At 31.0% G+C, this 17,833-nt stretch overlaps 2 protein-coding genes across 2 annotated transcripts; one reads left to right on the top strand and one right to left on the bottom strand.

The window, feature by feature from the left end:
- Positions 1-3,151: 3,151 nt before the first annotated feature.
- Positions 3,152-4,780, top strand: LOC108325433 (high mobility group B protein 7). The gene is made up of 8 exons (XM_017558509.2): positions 3,152-3,314; positions 3,525-3,607; positions 3,693-3,738; positions 3,827-3,940; positions 4,029-4,086; positions 4,178-4,222; positions 4,308-4,397; positions 4,496-4,780. The coding sequence occupies exons 1-8, from the start codon at positions 3,220-3,222 to the stop codon at positions 4,562-4,564; spliced, it is 600 nt and encodes a 199-aa protein (XP_017413998.1). The 5' UTR covers positions 3,152-3,219; the 3' UTR covers positions 4,565-4,780.
- A 388-nt stretch (positions 4,781-5,168) lies between these two features.
- LOC108324963 (receptor-like protein 12) lies at positions 5,169-7,437 on the bottom strand. Its single transcript, XM_017557924.2, has 2 exons — positions 5,576-7,437; positions 5,169-5,469 (listed from the first exon to the last, which is right to left on the bottom strand). The coding sequence occupies exons 1-2, from the start codon at positions 7,128-7,130 to the stop codon at positions 5,306-5,308; spliced, it is 1,719 nt and encodes a 572-aa protein (XP_017413413.1). The 5' UTR covers positions 7,131-7,437; the 3' UTR covers positions 5,169-5,305.
- Between the last annotated feature and the right edge of the window lie 10,396 nt (positions 7,438-17,833).

Below are 17,833 nucleotides of genomic sequence, written 5' to 3'. Positions count from 1 at the left end.
CACATAGTCACTCGCGTTCTATTTACGAGTTACGTTTAAATAATAATTTAATGTGTTTAAGATTAAAGTCCTTAACTCAAATTAAGAGGCAACAAAAAAATCTAAATTGAGATTATATGAAAGTCATTGATTTTATATGAAAGTCGTGTAGTATTGTTAATTTTTTGTGAAAAAATTTGTATTAATATATATATATATATATATATATATATATATATATATATATATATATATATTTATGAAAATCGTGTCAATTTGATAAGACTAATTATTAATCTTGCATAAAAGCTGTGTAAAATTTCATAAATTTAATATGACTTTATTATGATGTTTTTTATGTTTATTGTAAAACAAAACGAAAATGTTTTTTTTTTTGTGATTATTTATTTTAAATTCATTGATCTTATTTGATGAATAAAGAGATAAAAGTAAAACAAAATTAATAAAACTTATTTTTTAATTTAATAAATAGTAAATTTGATGTCATTATAATAGGAATTCAATTTATTAAAAATTCATTTAATAAATAGTGAAAAACATGTCATTATAATATGAATTAAATTTATGAAGTCCAATTTTATCCTATATAAAACGAAGATTATTGATATGCTTACATAATACCAAATTCAATACCCACCACAGGCAAAGTAAGAAGTAGAATAACCCAATTACAAATAATATCTATATTATAAAATATTCTAAAATGGCACGACTCTGATTTGGATGGAGAAAAAGAAATCAAATCATACATTGTTAACATTAATTAAAGTTATGTCAATTTTAAACGAATTTTAAAGTATTATTAAAGATCAATACAAAATATTTCAATAACGTGGCCTATACTTGTAATTTGAAGAAAAAAAAATTACATTACTAATTTCGACGTAAAATTACCCTATATTCGTAGAAAGAACCCAAACTTCCGGTAATGATACCGTCCAGTAATAATTTATATCCAATCATCCATCCATCAAAAGTCAAATATACATCCATCCATCATATATTTTGGAAAACGATATCAATATTCTCAGCGTAATTTTAGGTGTTTAAATACAACTTAAATATTTTTTTCCTTTTTTTTCATTCTATTATATTATATATTGACTCTAATATTATCAGTTGAATCAGAACACTAATATTATCATGTTCGTTCTACAACTTCCACCTTCTGTGAATCCAACACAAACAAAAGTAACATATGACAAAAAAGTTGAAACATGTTACATGCCAACGGTTATTTAAAAGAAATGCAGTTATAGTGTATATTATAACTGTAATTATTATTGGAATAAGAGAAAGTATAAATGTGTCAGTCTATCTCTTTCTTACCACACTGGTTTACCCGGTTAAGAGTAATGACCCTACTTTTTCTCTCTCACAGAACACAACAACTGCCACATCAGTTCCTAGGAAACAGGAAAAAGCCACCCTTCAAACTTCTCCTCCAAGCCATTCACGAAACATAGATACACAAAAGATTCATCTTTCTGCATATATAATACCAAGGAGTGTTAACTTGTTCTCATCTCCTTTTGTTTGTCTGTCTGGTCTGCTGAAGTGGAGATGGTTATGATGTGTAGTTGTTGTTTTGAATTTGAATCTGAATCTGGGGTGGTGGCTGTGAAGTGCAGGAGAAGGAGTTGGTTATGGAGGGTGAGAGCATATATGAAGAGGCAAATGAAGAAGAAGAAGAAGGGTTGTTCCACCAAGAACAACTTTAACTACGACCCTCTTAGTTACTCTCTCAACTTTGACGATGGCAGTTTTCTCTTCTTTTGTCCCACCCAACACCTTCCCCATCACAATATGCGACGATGAAGATCTGCAAGTTAAAACTCACTTCACTTTTTCCTTTTGGCTTCTACGTGTAATTTTTGCTTCATGCATATCTGTTGTGTGTATCAAATGGGAAGAACTTCAGTGTTACTTCCTTTATCTTTTCATTAGTTTTTTATGCTCATAATCTTCTTATAAACGATTATGCCTTGTGATATCAGAGTCACGATCACTCTCTGATATCAGATATCAGATATCAGAGTTATGCAGTGCAGTAGACAGCACCAGCTTCTGCACAACGCAACGTTCTTTCGTTTTGTGATTTTTTTTTCAACATGGTTTTTCCACGATAAAATTCTCAATGTGAGTAATAAAGAGCTTTATTTGAAAATCTTATAAGGGGTTTATTGCAAAGAAAAACGATTTTACTTTTACTCCTCTTGTTATTAATGTTGTTGTAAACAATGTTATTGTAAATTTAATTTATTAATGTAATAATGTTTATAACTTATAACATGTAAACAATTTTTTTTGTTTTGTGCTATCGTAATTAGTATTTGTTTTTTAATAAATCGTAGGTGTTTTCAAATTCAATTTATTTGTAAATTAAATAAATTTGATGGATGGAACTTGTAACCAAAGTCTTAAACAATAATTATTTTTTAAATAAAATGACTCTTGAAAAACGAGAAAATATTATTGCTTTGTAATAACAATTAAATTTAATTATGTATATAACTCACCGCCCTTAGTCCGTGTAATTCTCAATAATGTTTGTTATTTTATATATCAAATTCGAGGAGGCTTAGATCAAAAGATGGGCTTCTTGCACCTCCATAAATTTTCCATGCGCTTCATACAAATGATATTCCGTTTCTACCCTTTCTGAAATCTGAGAGTAAAAAATGACCAGAAGAAATAATTTTGAATAACAGTTAGAAAGTTATTCAGTTTTTCGTTTATACAACTAGAAGTCATTTTTAACTTCATTACGTAATTTGAAATTCGTTTTTCTAAAAGATAATAACTTTCAGACTTTTACAATTAAAATTTACAAAAATGATTTTTTTTTAAATAAAGTGCTGAGACAATTTTATGGAAGTAGAAGTAGAAACTACCCTTTTTAAATAAAAAAAAACTTGACAAATTAGCCAGGGCCCGGAGAATGGCCCAATAACGGAAACTTGACAAAAATTGTTGCAAGGGTCCACTTTAACAAAAACGATGAGTGGGCCGAAAATGGATCGCGCGAGAGTGAAAAGAAGGAAAAAATGAAATGAAAAGGAAAAGCGCGGTTATTGGCGCTAAAACGAAAAGCGTGGCTATTCAGTTTTCCCTCCTTTGATTTCATACTATATATTGCAAATTGCGAATTGGAGCCCTTTGTGTTCTTTCTTCGAATCAAGTGAAGTGTGAAGTTGCAGAAGGGAACTGCGATTAGCAATGGCATCTCAGACGAGGAAGAGAGTGGACGCGGTTGATTCTCGCTCTGCTTCCGTTCTTGTTCGCGCTAAAGATGGCAGTGCTTTTTCGCGATGGTTCGTTACTCCTTGTAACTTCTTTTAATTCGTTCGTCTAAATTGATTACGTTGTTCTTAATATTATCCTTTTAGGTTTTTGGACTTTATTTTGCGATATTGTTTATTCCTTTTGTTTACGACGCGATGAAATTGTAGAGCATCTTCTACTTCCAGCTTTGTTATTTTTGTTTGTTGATGTGAGAGTGTATTCTTTTTGTTTCTTTGCAGCGGCGATTGCAAGAAGAATGTGCCAGTGGCGCTTATCGACATGCACAATTGCAGCCTTGAGGCTAAAATCAAAATGAACCTTGGTACGAGTTTTATTTTTTATTTTTGTCTTAGTTGTTTTGTTTTTCAGTGACTTCATATTAATTTTGTTGTTGTTTGGTTATTCAGATGCGCAAGTTGTGGACCAGGCTGCCGACGCTAAGAAGCAAGAGAGGTAATTTCTCTGATTCCTTCTTTTTCTGTGATTTGTGCTTAAGTGTTTGGATTGCTCTTATTGACATTTGATTCTTGAAATTGTGTAGGAAGAAACCGAAATCTAAAGAGCCAAAGGCAAAAAAGGCTAAGGTAGAGAAGGGAAAGAAGGTCAAGGATCCTAACAAGCCTAAGCGTCCTCCCACGGCCTTCTTTGTCTTTTTGTAAGGAATATTTTGTTTGTATGTGGCTGTGCTACGATTCCGTGGTTGGTTTGCCTGTGCGTGTGATTAATGTAATTATCTGTTGCAGGGATGAGTTTAGGAAAACGTTTAAGGAAGCTAATCCTGATTCAAAGGATGTTAAAAGGGTATATTAAATATGCTTAATTCCTTCTTTGCTTTAACCAAGTGAATTGTAGTTGACATTTATTGGTTGTCTTGTTTGTTGGGAAATTATAGGTTGGGAAGGAGGCTGGCGAGAAGTGGAGGTCAATGAGTGAGGAAGTAAGTAAAAATGTTGTGTAGTGTTTCTGTGTTTCTTTACTTGTTTGATGCTAAGTAATGTTCTCGACATGCCTTGATATTTCAGGATAAGAAGCCTTATTTGGATAAGGTTGCTGAACTCAAGGCAGAATATGAGAAGGCTATGGAAAGCTATAAAGCCGGTGAAGTTGAAGAAGTATGTTTTTCTTTTACATTCATTCTGTGATCATATATTTCATGTTATTTGTTCATTGTTGTTGCTCTTTTGTTCTAACTAGGTTGATTTTGGTGCAGGATGAAGCTGGATCTGATAAGGAAACTGCTGTAAAAGAAGTGGAAGAGGAGTTAACCGATGAAGAGTAGTGATGGCGCTTTGGCACTCCTTAGAGTTTATAAATGTTATGGAAAGGCTGCTGAATTTCGTAGTCAGACTAGGTTGTAAATTTTGATATGTTTTAGTTTGGGGCTAACGTTTAGGTGTTTCTTTTTAAAATGCTTTTGAAATCCCAGTGCAACATTTTGTTTTTGTAATGTTCCCATGAAATATTTGATGAATAGTAGCCACATTGTTTTCTACAAGAGACTGATGCCTTTTACTTTTGGACCTAGCTTATTTTACGTTTAAGGTAATTGATGGATTACTGTGCGTGGCCGATGCCTTTTAGTTTGGTTTCTTGTTTATTATATGTTTAGGGTAATTGATGATGTATGGTGTATGGCTACAGCTATTCGTGACATTGACATGTGCGTAGCATTCAGTTGTAGGAGTTGCTTTGCGTTTGCTGGCTTGATTCACGCCATGCTTTTCTGGATAAGATTCTTTGAGGACAGGGTGCTCTTCAGCGCTGTGGTCAACCTTTAAAAGCCAGGTCCACATGTGCCGGTGTTTACTGTTATATTTTTTTAGTGTGCCCACACAAAAAAAGCCGTTGAGACCATTCTAATATACAATCTAAGCAGCACGTAATAAAATGAGTGCATATTTTATTAGAAACAATGTTGAATTATAAAATTGAACTTGCATTGTGGTCGACCTAGAAAAGAAATGCCTATTCTATTTTGCTCTATGTAACAATGGTCGCAGGACATGAGCATTTATATATATTATATATAGTATGATAGAGTCAGCATCTCACTGACCCATGCTTCCGTGTTTCTTGCATGGTTGTAAAGGTTTGCCACATAAGCACAAGTTGTGGCCGTAAGCAACCGGTCGAAAGACGTTGAATGGTCGGGTTTGTGGTATTTCACCACACAGTCTGTTTGCCCTGAAATTTGCATGCTTTAGGCTAGTTAACTGTGATAAACTACTCGGAATTTGGCCAGTTAATCCATTTATGGATACATCAAGCCATTTTAGTTTCAGCAACTGACCTAGACTTGAGGGGATGGTTCCCAATACGTGATTTCTTGAGATGTCCAGTCTCTCAAGATATACCAAATTTGAGATAGAGACTGGGATAGGACCTGTTATGTTGTTGCTTCCCACGTTTAGTACCTTCAAGCTTGAGCCTTCCACAAATCCTGGAACGTGTCCCGAAATGAAATTGTTTGACAAGTCAATAACCTCCAAAGAGCTGCTTGTCCTGTTATTCACTATTGTTGATAATGAACCCACCAGCAAATTTGCATGCAAGTCTATGGAAGAGAGCTCCGTTGGCAACTTGATTGCAGATATGTCAAACCTCAACTGGTTGTTGGAGAGCTTGAGCTTTTGCAGGCCGGACATGTTAGTGAAGAAATTTGAAATACCATCAACCAAGTAGTTGTCTGATAGGTCTATGGAGCTCAAAGAGTCTGGTCTTGTGAAGTGTGGAAGATTTCCCTTCAATTTGCACCCAGCAAGATGTACATCTTTGAGTTGCTTGCTTCTGATCCAATCAGGAACAGTTCCAAGGCTGAGGTTGTTGTAAGACAGGTCTATGGACAAAAGGGAAGGGATGCCCTTGGTAGGGATTACTGGTAAGGGATCTGAAAGCCAATTACTCGATACGTTGAGATACCAGAGGTTCTGTAGTCTTGATATGGACAGTGGAATATGCCCTGTGAGCAGATTGGCACTGAGTTGAAGACTGGTCAGGGATTTCAGATTTCCAACCTGATCTGGAATGTTCCCTGTGAGCTTGTTATTGCTCAAGGACAAGTCTAAAAGATTCACGAGGCCGAACAAGGAAACTGGAATTTTTCCGGTTAGAAGGTTAGAGGAAAGGTCTACGTAAGTCAAATTTTTTAACTCCCCAATAAAATCCGGGATGGGAGCTGATAACAAATTGTAGCTGAGATCAAGGTATTGCAAATTTATAACGGTTTTAAGACTGAGGGGGATAGGACCAGACAGAGAATTTCTTGCTAAATTAAGCTGGACAAGGTTTCTCAGACCCCCAAATGTTGGAGGGATCTGTCCTTTCAGATGGTTTCCAGCGAGTGAAAGGGACTGAAGCAAGGATAAACGACCTAAACTCGGAGGAATGCAACCCCCAACGGAATTGTCATCCAAAATTAACTGGGTAAGGTGGGTTAAATTTGAGAAACTATTAGGAATGGGTCCTGTAATATGCTTCATACCACTTATGATCATTACCTCCAAGAAATGCAAGTTGCCCAGAGATGGAGAAAGAGTACCCTTCATGAACGTTTCATCATCTCTCTCCGGCCTCTGAATCTGCAACATGTTTACTCGTCCTGTGGATGGATTGCACTGAACTCCCTCCCACCCACCATCGCAGCAATCTCTGCCCGTCCACGTGGACAGTGTTTGTGACGTGTCCTGCGAAATGCCTGCTTTGAAGCTCAGAAGTGAAGCCCTGTCTTCTTCTGAACAGATTGGTGCCTGCGGTGTTGAAGACGATGACTCTGACACACTTCCAGAGAACTGACCGAGAAGTGAAAATATCAGAACAAGGTTCAACACACATGTCCCAAGTTGCATTTTTGGAAGGTGGGTCTGTTGAGATGAGGGATTGGTGTGAAGTTGGGATCTGAGAAGAGAACTTTGGGAAATTTGAAAAGAAATTTGAAAAGAAGAGTGAGTATAATTTAGGGAGAAAAAGAAGAAGGGTTGAAAAAGTAAGAGTGGGACATTGGGGTTCTTATTGTATTATTTCACGTAGAGAAGAAGGTATAATGATGATAAAAATGGTGAAAAATAAGCATTGTAATTTTGTTTGTTGGAGATCTGCATGCAGTTTCTGATATTTATAGATACATAGTCAGAGAAGAATAAAAAGAGCTTGTGAGTGAAATGGAAGGGGGATTTTACCAGCGAGCCTGGGATCAATTTAAAGAACTTCACATGGAAATTTCTGACCGTTTGATGAATCACGAGGATCCTTGGTCTATTTGAACGTTGGAGCGCACCAGATTCAAATCAAATTCTTTCCACTCTCCTATTTTCTAAATCAAAATTCACCTTCTCGTAAGTTTTATTATTTTCAATTTAACCAATCTTTTCATGATTTTATAAAAATTTATGTGTATTATTTATTACATGTAAGTATTGAAGGACCTAACCCTTGATGTCATTTTCTTTGAACACATTCCATTTGTTTTATTGGTTCTTTTATTCTTTACATAGAGTTCTTAATCTCTTGATATTGTTCCTCTGGACTTCTATTTTTTTCTGTTCCTAGGAAATTAACCTATATAATTTTTTTTAAATGAGCTAATATATTTTAAAGCATGATCATTTTGTAGTGCTGATCAAGAATAACAATTAAGCTTTTAAATTCCTTTTTTATTATTTTAATCAACTATTGTAATTAAATCAGAATGTATTGACAATGCTATGTAGTCTAGTCATACCTAGAGACCTAATATTTTTTTATATTCAGAAAGTAATTCGTAAATGTTATTGAATAAATTGACATATATAATAATTTGTTGAGTTATATAATTATATGATTTTTTTTATTAGTTGAAGGTTTAAAAAAAATACATTAATAAGAAATGTGTTACTAAAATGTTGAAAGGAGAGAATAGAAAAATGAAGAAAAAAAAACAATGGCCCACGACAAACCCAATGAGGGGACAATAAATTGGATGTTTGGTACGCCGCACGTTCATTCAACTGTATTCTTAGTTTTTAAGCAAAATAATGAAAAAAAAATAGTTGATAATTTTTTAATATATATAATTAAATATGTATTTCATATTAAATTAATATAAAAAATAATTTTTTAAATGAAATTATACATCATTACATTTTAAATATTTATAAAATTCGTAAAATATTTTAATAAATAATATGTGAAATACTTTTTATTTTTCTCTGTGATAAACATAATTCCATGTTAGACTATAATGGGATTTCCTGGAGAGAATATTTTATGAGTTTCGTAAAGTTTAAAAATTAAATAATTTAATTTATAAACAAAATATAATTATGTATAATAATTGATAGAATTTTAATGACGTAATTTTTTTTACCGTCACAATGTATAAAACTTAAGCATTTTTTAATACTAATACCACCTTTATTTTTGTTATATTTTTATAGGAAAATATCACATATTTAAAAAAACAGTATGCTTTCATAATTATTAATGGACTATTTTTATAAGTAAAATAGCCTTTTTTTTAGAATTTTATGTTTAAATTTAATTTCTATGTATCATGTCATGACAGTAAAGTTCTTTACACTATGAACAAATAATTGATTATGATTGATATAGTTATTAAAATAATTACTGTAAATCTACATTTTTTGACATATATTGTAAAAGATCTTAAGCACAGCAGACACTGATTAGATAATTTATTTTCTCGTTTTTCAGATTTAAAATTTCCACATGTACGTTCTTATTATTTTAAAATAAAAATAATAGAATATTAGTCATTCTCTTGTAGATTTCTGAAGAATGACCTGTTTATGACTTTTGAATAATGACTAATGACATTAACACAGGAAAATTTACTTCAAATTTTATTTCAGAAATTTTATTTCAGAAATTAAATTTATTCATAAAAACGGAGACTCGGTGTTAAATATGAGAAATAAAAATAAAAGAGGAGTAAAGTTAATAAGAAAAAATAAATATTTTTAATTTAAAATTAATTTATAAAAATTTCAAATAAATTTAATTTATTTTATTAGAACTTTTCTCATTAAATAATTATAAAAAAACATGTCAATTGTAAACTTGTATTTGTTTATAAGGATTTACTTTGGTAGAGATAGAAAAACCAAAAATATATTAATTCCATCTAAATAATCTCATTTTCATCTCTTTTTACTTAAATCCACTCATTTCCAGTGTTTTAAATCCATCTTCAAATCTTATCATAAAATAAATCATTACACATAATATAATATTTGTTATTTACTCGTGCCATTGAATTTGTAAGAAATGCTACCCATCATTCTCTCTTTATTGTTTGTGCAACTTTTAATTTGAAAACTAAAGAAAAAAATAGTGTAACATACAATAAATGAAAGGTAAATAAAAAACAGTACAATGATTGGTATTTATTACAAAATTCAGTTGCTAAATGAACATTTATTCTTAATAAAGACAAAGCTAAAGACATGATCTTTAGTAGAAGGAATGTCTCTTGTATTTTTTTTATTGTGTTTATTATCAGTCTTATTTTAAGAAAAAGTAATGAAAAATTTATAAAGTATCTTATAATAATAAAAAATATATAATACATAAGATTAAACTCTACTATTTATAATCCATATGTTTCGCATTTTGGATTGGCTTACTTTATATATGATTATGTTACTATCGTAAAACTTTAAAAACCATGTTTAAAGTAAAAGATGCAAAGAATATATACATTTTTCAAGTATGCTTAACATGTAAGAAATGATAATCCAAACATGTTATAATTTGCATGTCACAAACGTCATTAACAATAATATCATTTTCTTAATTTTCTTTAAAAGAGTTTGCTCCACTAGAAGTGATTTTTCTTCTTCATAAAATAGTATTAATAATAGATTCTCTACTTCATTTTTAGTATTAACAAATAATATGAAAAATCAAGGGTGAAGTTTTTTTTTCTCAAAATTTTATACTTTTTTTTGGCTAACTTTTAAACAAATTATTTAAATATTATGATCTTATTATTTATTTATTTTTTAAATCGTGATATGATGGAAAAATAGGTAGATTATTTGGTGGATTCCTTTTCACTAAATAGCATGGAACAAACTATCACTATTTATTTGTTTTTTAGAAGCAGGATGAATATTGACTTTTCTCTATCAATAAGCATACTTATCTTCCTTCCTTCACAGCAACACAATTTTCACTCTTTATCATATGAATAAAAATAAATAAATATATATATATATATATATATATATATATATAATAAAAAAACATTACAATGTTCTTTTTTTTGCTTCATCTTTAGTTTACCTTTTTATAATAATTTAATTTATCAGTAATATCATGAGGTTTTAACAAAAATACCGTGTGTTTATTCAGATAATGTGTTAATTTAATTTAGATGTGCGTTTTACTAAAGATGATATCTTAAAGAATAATTAAGATGAATTGATGTATGAATATATTCGAAACTTGTTATAATTATGCAACAAATTCACAAGCACACAATACTTTTTTTTACCCACCACTTTTGGTGATGGAGAGAATCTTTTCTTTTTTCCCTTTTTTTTTCATCTTAATTTTTTTAAGGGATCTTAATTATCATTATTCATAATATTATGATAATTGAATATTTTCATATTCACCGAAATATTGAAAATGACTTTCCTACTGCTGTGAAATGTGCTTTCAGAATAATTTTCATTTTTTTTAATATTCATTATTTATTTATCGAACAACACTATCTCTTACACTGTGTTCGCTTGAATAGATTGTACTGTTTAGAGGTGAATGCGAGCGAGTGTTTGAAAAGCAAGTAATATTCAGACGAGCGAAAAGGCAAGTGTTGGTAAAGACGAATTTGCGGGATGACATGCTTTTTCATCACCCGCAAAGTGAAGAGATCTGGAGGGATTGTTGGTGAAATGTCATATGTACCCTGAAGCTATTAAACAATTCCTTCTGTGTATATCAGCTTAACTTGCGAAACCGATTCACAAAACTACAGAACCGAGTCCAACAATTTTAAAGTAAAAAGACGTGAAGAAGAACAATGGGCTTATGTTTTTACTAGGGCTACTGTAGATTCACGAGGTATTTTGGCTTGTCGTGCTTGCAGAGATTGCCTGATGAGCTTGCTTGAGACAGTCTTTACACAGGAAAGATTCCTACACACAGTGACAATTTTTGAAAACGCTTTTGACCATGAACATCCACTAATAAGTGGTTGGTGTTGGGTACGTTGGTGTGTTTATTGAACGATCAGAAGGAGTTAATATATTTGTGCCCTGAGGTGTGTGCGCAGGTGGTGTTGAAAGTGTAACGTGTTCGGTTTCTTCCATTGACACCGAAGAGCAACGCCGGTTTCTTGGAATCACGACGAAGAACAACACATGAGTTAGGTTAGTATTGTAGTATGTTCTTTGCTTATTTAATTGTTGTTTTTCAGTGGTTATGATGTAGATGAGGAGGAAGAAGGACTTGAAGGCATGAAGAAGAATGTGTTTAGTGGAACTGCGTGTTCGGAGATAAAGAAGACGATGAACAGTGCTGTCGGAACAAAAAATTTGAAAGCTTATTCAGTTCCATGGATGGAGTATTCAGTTCCAGAGGGGGGAAGCATTGACGCACGGACCTGTATCCGGTTCCATAGGTGGAGTATCTAGTTCCATATTTTTGAAGAATTCACATACGAGGTGTATCCGGTTCCACCCGCAAGAGTATCTGGTTCCCCCTTTGTTTCTCTGACCTCCGTATTCGGTTCCAATAAGGTGAATCCGGTTCCATCTTTGTGTGCCATCAGTTGGAGGCGGTGAGTTCGATGATGATGACGACGACATGAGAGGGAAGCTTGGCGTAGAGGTGGAGGCCGGCTGAAGTTTGAGGAACCTGGAAAATGCAAATAGGCTAAGCTGGAGAAGCTCCAATCCACCATTGCAGGCATTGCATAGAGCTGGAAACCATGGTTGTTGAAGCAGTGGAAGAAGCTGGAGAAGGAGAACGGTGGAGAAGGAGACCAACCTGGACAATGCAGAGAATACTTTTTCTGCATTATGTTATTGTCCACATGCTGACTCCACGACTTGCAAATTTTGCAAAGTTATTGCAAGAGGATATCTTTATGATATGGGTGCTTAAAAATAATATAACTATCATTTGGCCTCATCACATCATGCAACATATGCTTAAATGCAAGGCCAGTGACACACCCCTACCATATGGTGTCCTGATCACCCAAATCATACAATATTGTGGAGTACATGTTCATGGCAATGCCATCACTCATATTGGGACCAGACATCATTTTTCAATAAATTCTTTGAAGAGGTTGAATATTATTAATGTCAACGGTGTTTGGCAACACGCTGTCAGTGATGATGATGAAGAAGAGCAACCACATCATCATGACAACCCTGTGGAACCTCCTCCACATGTTTCAAATCCTAATATGATGACTCAAATGTGGGAGGGGGTACAAGACTTACAACACAGAATGCAAGGTATGAAATAAATGCAAGGGCGGGTTCAACGTATTGAAGATAACTTGGCAAACCTATCCCTTGACATGAACCACCAATTTGCTCACCTGAATCAAAATGTTAACTTAATTCTTCACCATTTAGATGATTAAGTTCATTATTATTCTGATAATGTATTACATGCTTTTTTTGTTCTTAAATTGACTTATGTGTTTGAAATATTACGTTACCTATTTTTCAATGTTATTATCTTTCACATCAGCTTTGCTAGTTTTATTTATTGTCAACCTGTTGATCTGCAAATTAGATGGACTCTCGAATTATTGATGAACTGCAAAAACAAATTAATCAATCAAGAAGACTATCTGTTGCTCTTGAACGACATACACAGGCCATGGAGCGTCGAATATCCCTGGTAAATGCTAGGATTCAATCATCTAATCCAACTAAAGAAGAAATTGAAAACTTATTACGGATTATGAACATTGAAGATCATAATTTATTCAGATAATGCTTCGAATTTTTATCTGCGCATCCATCTCATACAAGACGTCTAATAGGGATGTCAATGCAATATCGTTTCAATGCATTGCAACGATACCTTACTGAAGCAACATCATCATGAACTATTACAAATATATTTGTATGTTTAAATGTTGCCCTTTTTTTTAGGTCATGTAATATCATAACTTCATTTAATTATTTGTTTGTTTAAAATTAATCGTTCTCACTTTCGTAACAAATAAATTGATACTACTTGATAGTAAATTATATTACAAACAAATACTACATTTAAAAATAAATCATTTTACTACATTATAATTTTTATAATTTTTAAAAATTAATTTTAAAAATTATTTATAATTTTTGTCTCTTTATAAACATTTTTACAATTAAATATAACATTAATAAATAACATTTTATATTACTTTAATAACTAAAGGCATTTTGGTAATCTTTAATTTCTACCAATTAAACTAATTTTTTAAATCTATCACATCAATTAAATCCTACACTAATTCTCACAAATTTTACTTCCAAATTCACTCTCAATTACCCACAAATCCACTCAAAAAAACAACTAAAAAATTACCCTCAAATCATCTCCTTCAAATACACCCAAAACAACAAAGCAGTAGTGTTCGATGGTTTCAGAGAATCTATCTCTAGCAGTGTACTATTCTTATTGAAATTTTGTCAATTTTTTTTTCTTTTTATTTTTGGGATAAAAATCCAATTATAAATCATTGTGTACACAATATATAAAGATTTGTTTTTTTTTATTTAAACAAAATTGGTTTTGAAAATTTAACTGTTTCTTCTAAAATATTATTTTAATGATTGTAAGTTATTTTTACACACGTTAAATATAAACAATGTTTATATAATAATAACGTTTTCTAAAGATGTAGACAGATTTTTTGTGGGGAAAAAAAATTAACACGTGAGTTTTTAATAAATCTATAAACAAAATTAAGATATCATCTTTAATTAAAAAACTAAAGATAATAAATCGATGAGTAATTATACTTATATATTTACATTTTATTTACTTTTAATTATCATGAAACTTTAAAAACATCTTAAATTTATGATAGATAATTGAAAAATTCCAATACAAGTAGTAAAATCATTTTTTGTCCATCTTCTCATGATTTTTTTTGGGTGTGTCACCAAATAAATCCCTCTAAGTTAGGTTCTATGAACATCACTCATAATAATGCAATAATAAAAGTAAATATTTGTGTTTTGTTTGGAATTCTAGAGTTTCTATAGGTTTTCATGACAATTGGAAACTACGGCATAAATTATAAATTAGTTAATTTACCATAAGTTTAATTAGGTGTATTTAAGAATATAATATGGCTTAATCTAAATTAGCACATGTAAATTGCAAAAGTAGAAACTGAATTAGCATATAGGTTAATTAGGTAGTGATTTACATTCACAAGCAAACTAATGAACTTTCATTAGTGTAATGGGCCAAGCAGCTTGAAGAACTTTTGTAGCAAAACATGGGAGACAAGAACAATTAGAGACACTATTCATGGTTACTGTAACAATCACCCACTTTCATGTGCATAACTTCACCATTTCCTTACTAAAACCAATTCCAATCCCTTCAATGAAAAAAGTTTATGAATGCAAATATGGATCAAAATCAGAAAGTGGTGGTTGGTAATGATGAGGAAAACAATATCAATTGAAAACCAACCATCAATAATATGATATATTAATTGTTGCTAAATTATTTTAGTTTAATCATAAATTTATTTGTAGATTAACATATAATATTATTTCAGTTGGTTAATAAAAAAATAATCAGATTTTACTTTTACCCCTATTAATCTCACATAATATAAGAGTTGAGATTTATTCAAATGAAGTCTCACCTTCGATAAAAATGAGAATTTTGGATAAAAATCTATTAATTTACTTTTTAAAAATTTTGAATTGAAAATAATATTAATCTTTATATAATTGAGTTCAAATCTCGTTAACGTGTTTTTTCAATGAATTCAAGATTCATTCAGGTGGATTCACTCTTGAATTAAGATAAAAAGCGTCTTGAAGCAAATATCAAATGGAATTCAATTTTAACTTACGTTAGAAATCAAGATATCGAGATAGAGAGCACTTTCAACTTAAAAATAATAAGTTTATTTAGAATCACTTTTAAATTCCAAACCACTGTGAAATAATTTTTTTTATATCACACAACAATACTTTTGGTTCCAACAGAAAATGGTATTGAACTTAAGAAATGAAAAAGTAAAAATGACATTCAATTTGAGGTAATGACTGCATAAGGAGAAGATTGGATTGTCTTATTAAGTGTCTAATCAAAAATTAGAAAATAAATCCAAAGAAAGAAGGAAAGAGTGAACGAAACACTCATCTCAACCACGTAGGCCCTCTAGCCAAGCCAGTGGGACTGGTTTTGTTTTCATTCAATAGTCAAGTTGTGGGCTATGGTCTCACCAGTTACTCAGACTCTAGTTTTCTTTTTAGTATTTCATTGAATAGTATTGTACAAATGGAAAAGAATGAGGAAAAAGGGTCATGAAATTATCAAGTTGTGTGGTGTATTAGAGTGTGTTAATGAGATATATGAGAATGGAATGAGTGAAGGAATAATGGAAATGCAGTGATTGAAAATTGGTATTAGATTGCGGTGATTGCGCCATCAAAGAGATTGGTCCATGTGGGATGATTGTGGTTGAACTGAAATTTGGATTTTGCAGACTTTAAGTTGAAGACTTTTAAGAAAGGGTCCCAAATTTCTTAAAAGCTAACATTATAGTCCAAACCAGTGCTTCCTATTAAGAGGGTCCTACATCTGCATATCCACTCATTCACACACAGCCTTCGTTGGTTACAGAATCATGTGTGAAAATGTTGTCCACAACAGACAGATTAGCTGCAGGTAGGGAACAACTGCAAAACTTTAACATAAACAATAATGCTTTTTTTCTTATGTTTTCTCTTACTTCTTCCAATTTCAAATTTTACTTCATCATGCCGTTGCTTCTGCAGTTGTGTCTGCAGGTTTATTCATTTTTATATTTCTATCAATCTTTGACTCTTTCACTCTAAAAGCTATCTTCTTTTTTTTACTAAACAATGCATGAGTTGGTTTTATGTTGTCATCCAACTTGTTCAATCGCACAGTTTAGGCTGTCATGAATTTTATACTGATTTTATTAGCAGTCATACTCCTAACATTGACATTCAAGATTGGTATTGTTCCTTGAGATCCAATTCTCTTATTACTATATATATATATATATACTGTGCATAGATATGTTTGATAAACACCATAATTCTCAGAAAATTCTTTCCACTGCTTTGGATATTGAAGCTAGTGGAGCAGAGCCCACATCGAATTTTAAAAGTGTGCACTTGTGTACATTGATGTTGTTTTATAAATATGAAATGAACTGATCATGAGTACACAATTACCTATATTTATAAAATTATATTCTAACTATCATTTTTAAGTAGAGAATTGAAAATACCATTGTATTATATGGAATTTTAAATTTGAAGACTCATTCTTTCATAGAGTTAGATTTCTAGAGTGTGTGAAAATATTATGTATAACATAATTTTTAATTTATTTGTAGTTATTATGATGTCAAGGATTTTGAGGTTGTCATCTAATCATAGATTATGTGTATAATAATGTTATTCACTTCTATGATAACTATTTGATGATTTGTTCAGATAAAAAAATAGAAAGATGAAAAACCCCAATTTAATATCTCTCTCTTTAATACACTTTAACAATCCTTTTAAATTTTAATAAAGAGGGTAAGAAAAAAGGAAATAATAATAAAATGATATTGTTATGATAAATTCAATTAAGTTTCCATAGCATTTTTATATTTAGCCAATACTTTTAAAAATTATAAAAGAATCTCATAATATTAATTAAAACTATAATATTTTTTAGGGTAAGAAAATGTGGTGAAAATTAATTGAGATTTTAAAAGATTAAAAATGATCTAATTTTCAAAATCATGCAAATTTTAATTAATTATTTTCATTATTAAAATTTTATGACTTGTGTAATTTTTTGTTATATAATTTTATGCCAAATCGCTTACATAATTTAAAATAAAAAATCATAAAAGAAAAGTGTATTTTTACAAACAAATCTTTTGAAATCTAAAAGAATTCGGGATATTTATGTTTTTTTATAAAAAAAAATAGAAATATAGTTAAAAATATGAAAGAAAAGTCAAACCAAAAAATCAATGCCCACAAAATTCAATGCATTGGAATGGATCCTTAAAAAAGGTTAATAAGAGTACGCAGTCATTGGCTGAGGAAAGAGAAAGAGCCACTTCTTCATTGAATTCAACATATGTCCATGGCATTATCACCTTAATCAAACAGTTTCAACTGGCAACTGGTGTATTATAACTAGCTGGAAGATGGTTATAAGACATTCTTAATTTCTTTATTCTATCTTACAAAGTATTCCTGTGAGATTAATTTTAAACTCAAGTCTTAAATGAACTACAAATAAAAAGAAAAATTATTTTATACTTTAAAATAAAAAAATTCACATAATTTCTGATGGGTGCTTAATA

Source organism: Vigna angularis, chromosome 3 (genome assembly GCF_016808095.1).
Source record: "Vigna angularis cultivar LongXiaoDou No.4 chromosome 3, ASM1680809v1, whole genome shotgun sequence".
Lineage (NCBI taxonomy): Eukaryota > Viridiplantae > Streptophyta > Magnoliopsida > Fabales > Fabaceae > Vigna > Vigna angularis.
The sequence above is the reverse complement of the archived record's forward strand: the minus strand, read 5'-3'. Positions and strand labels throughout refer to the sequence as shown.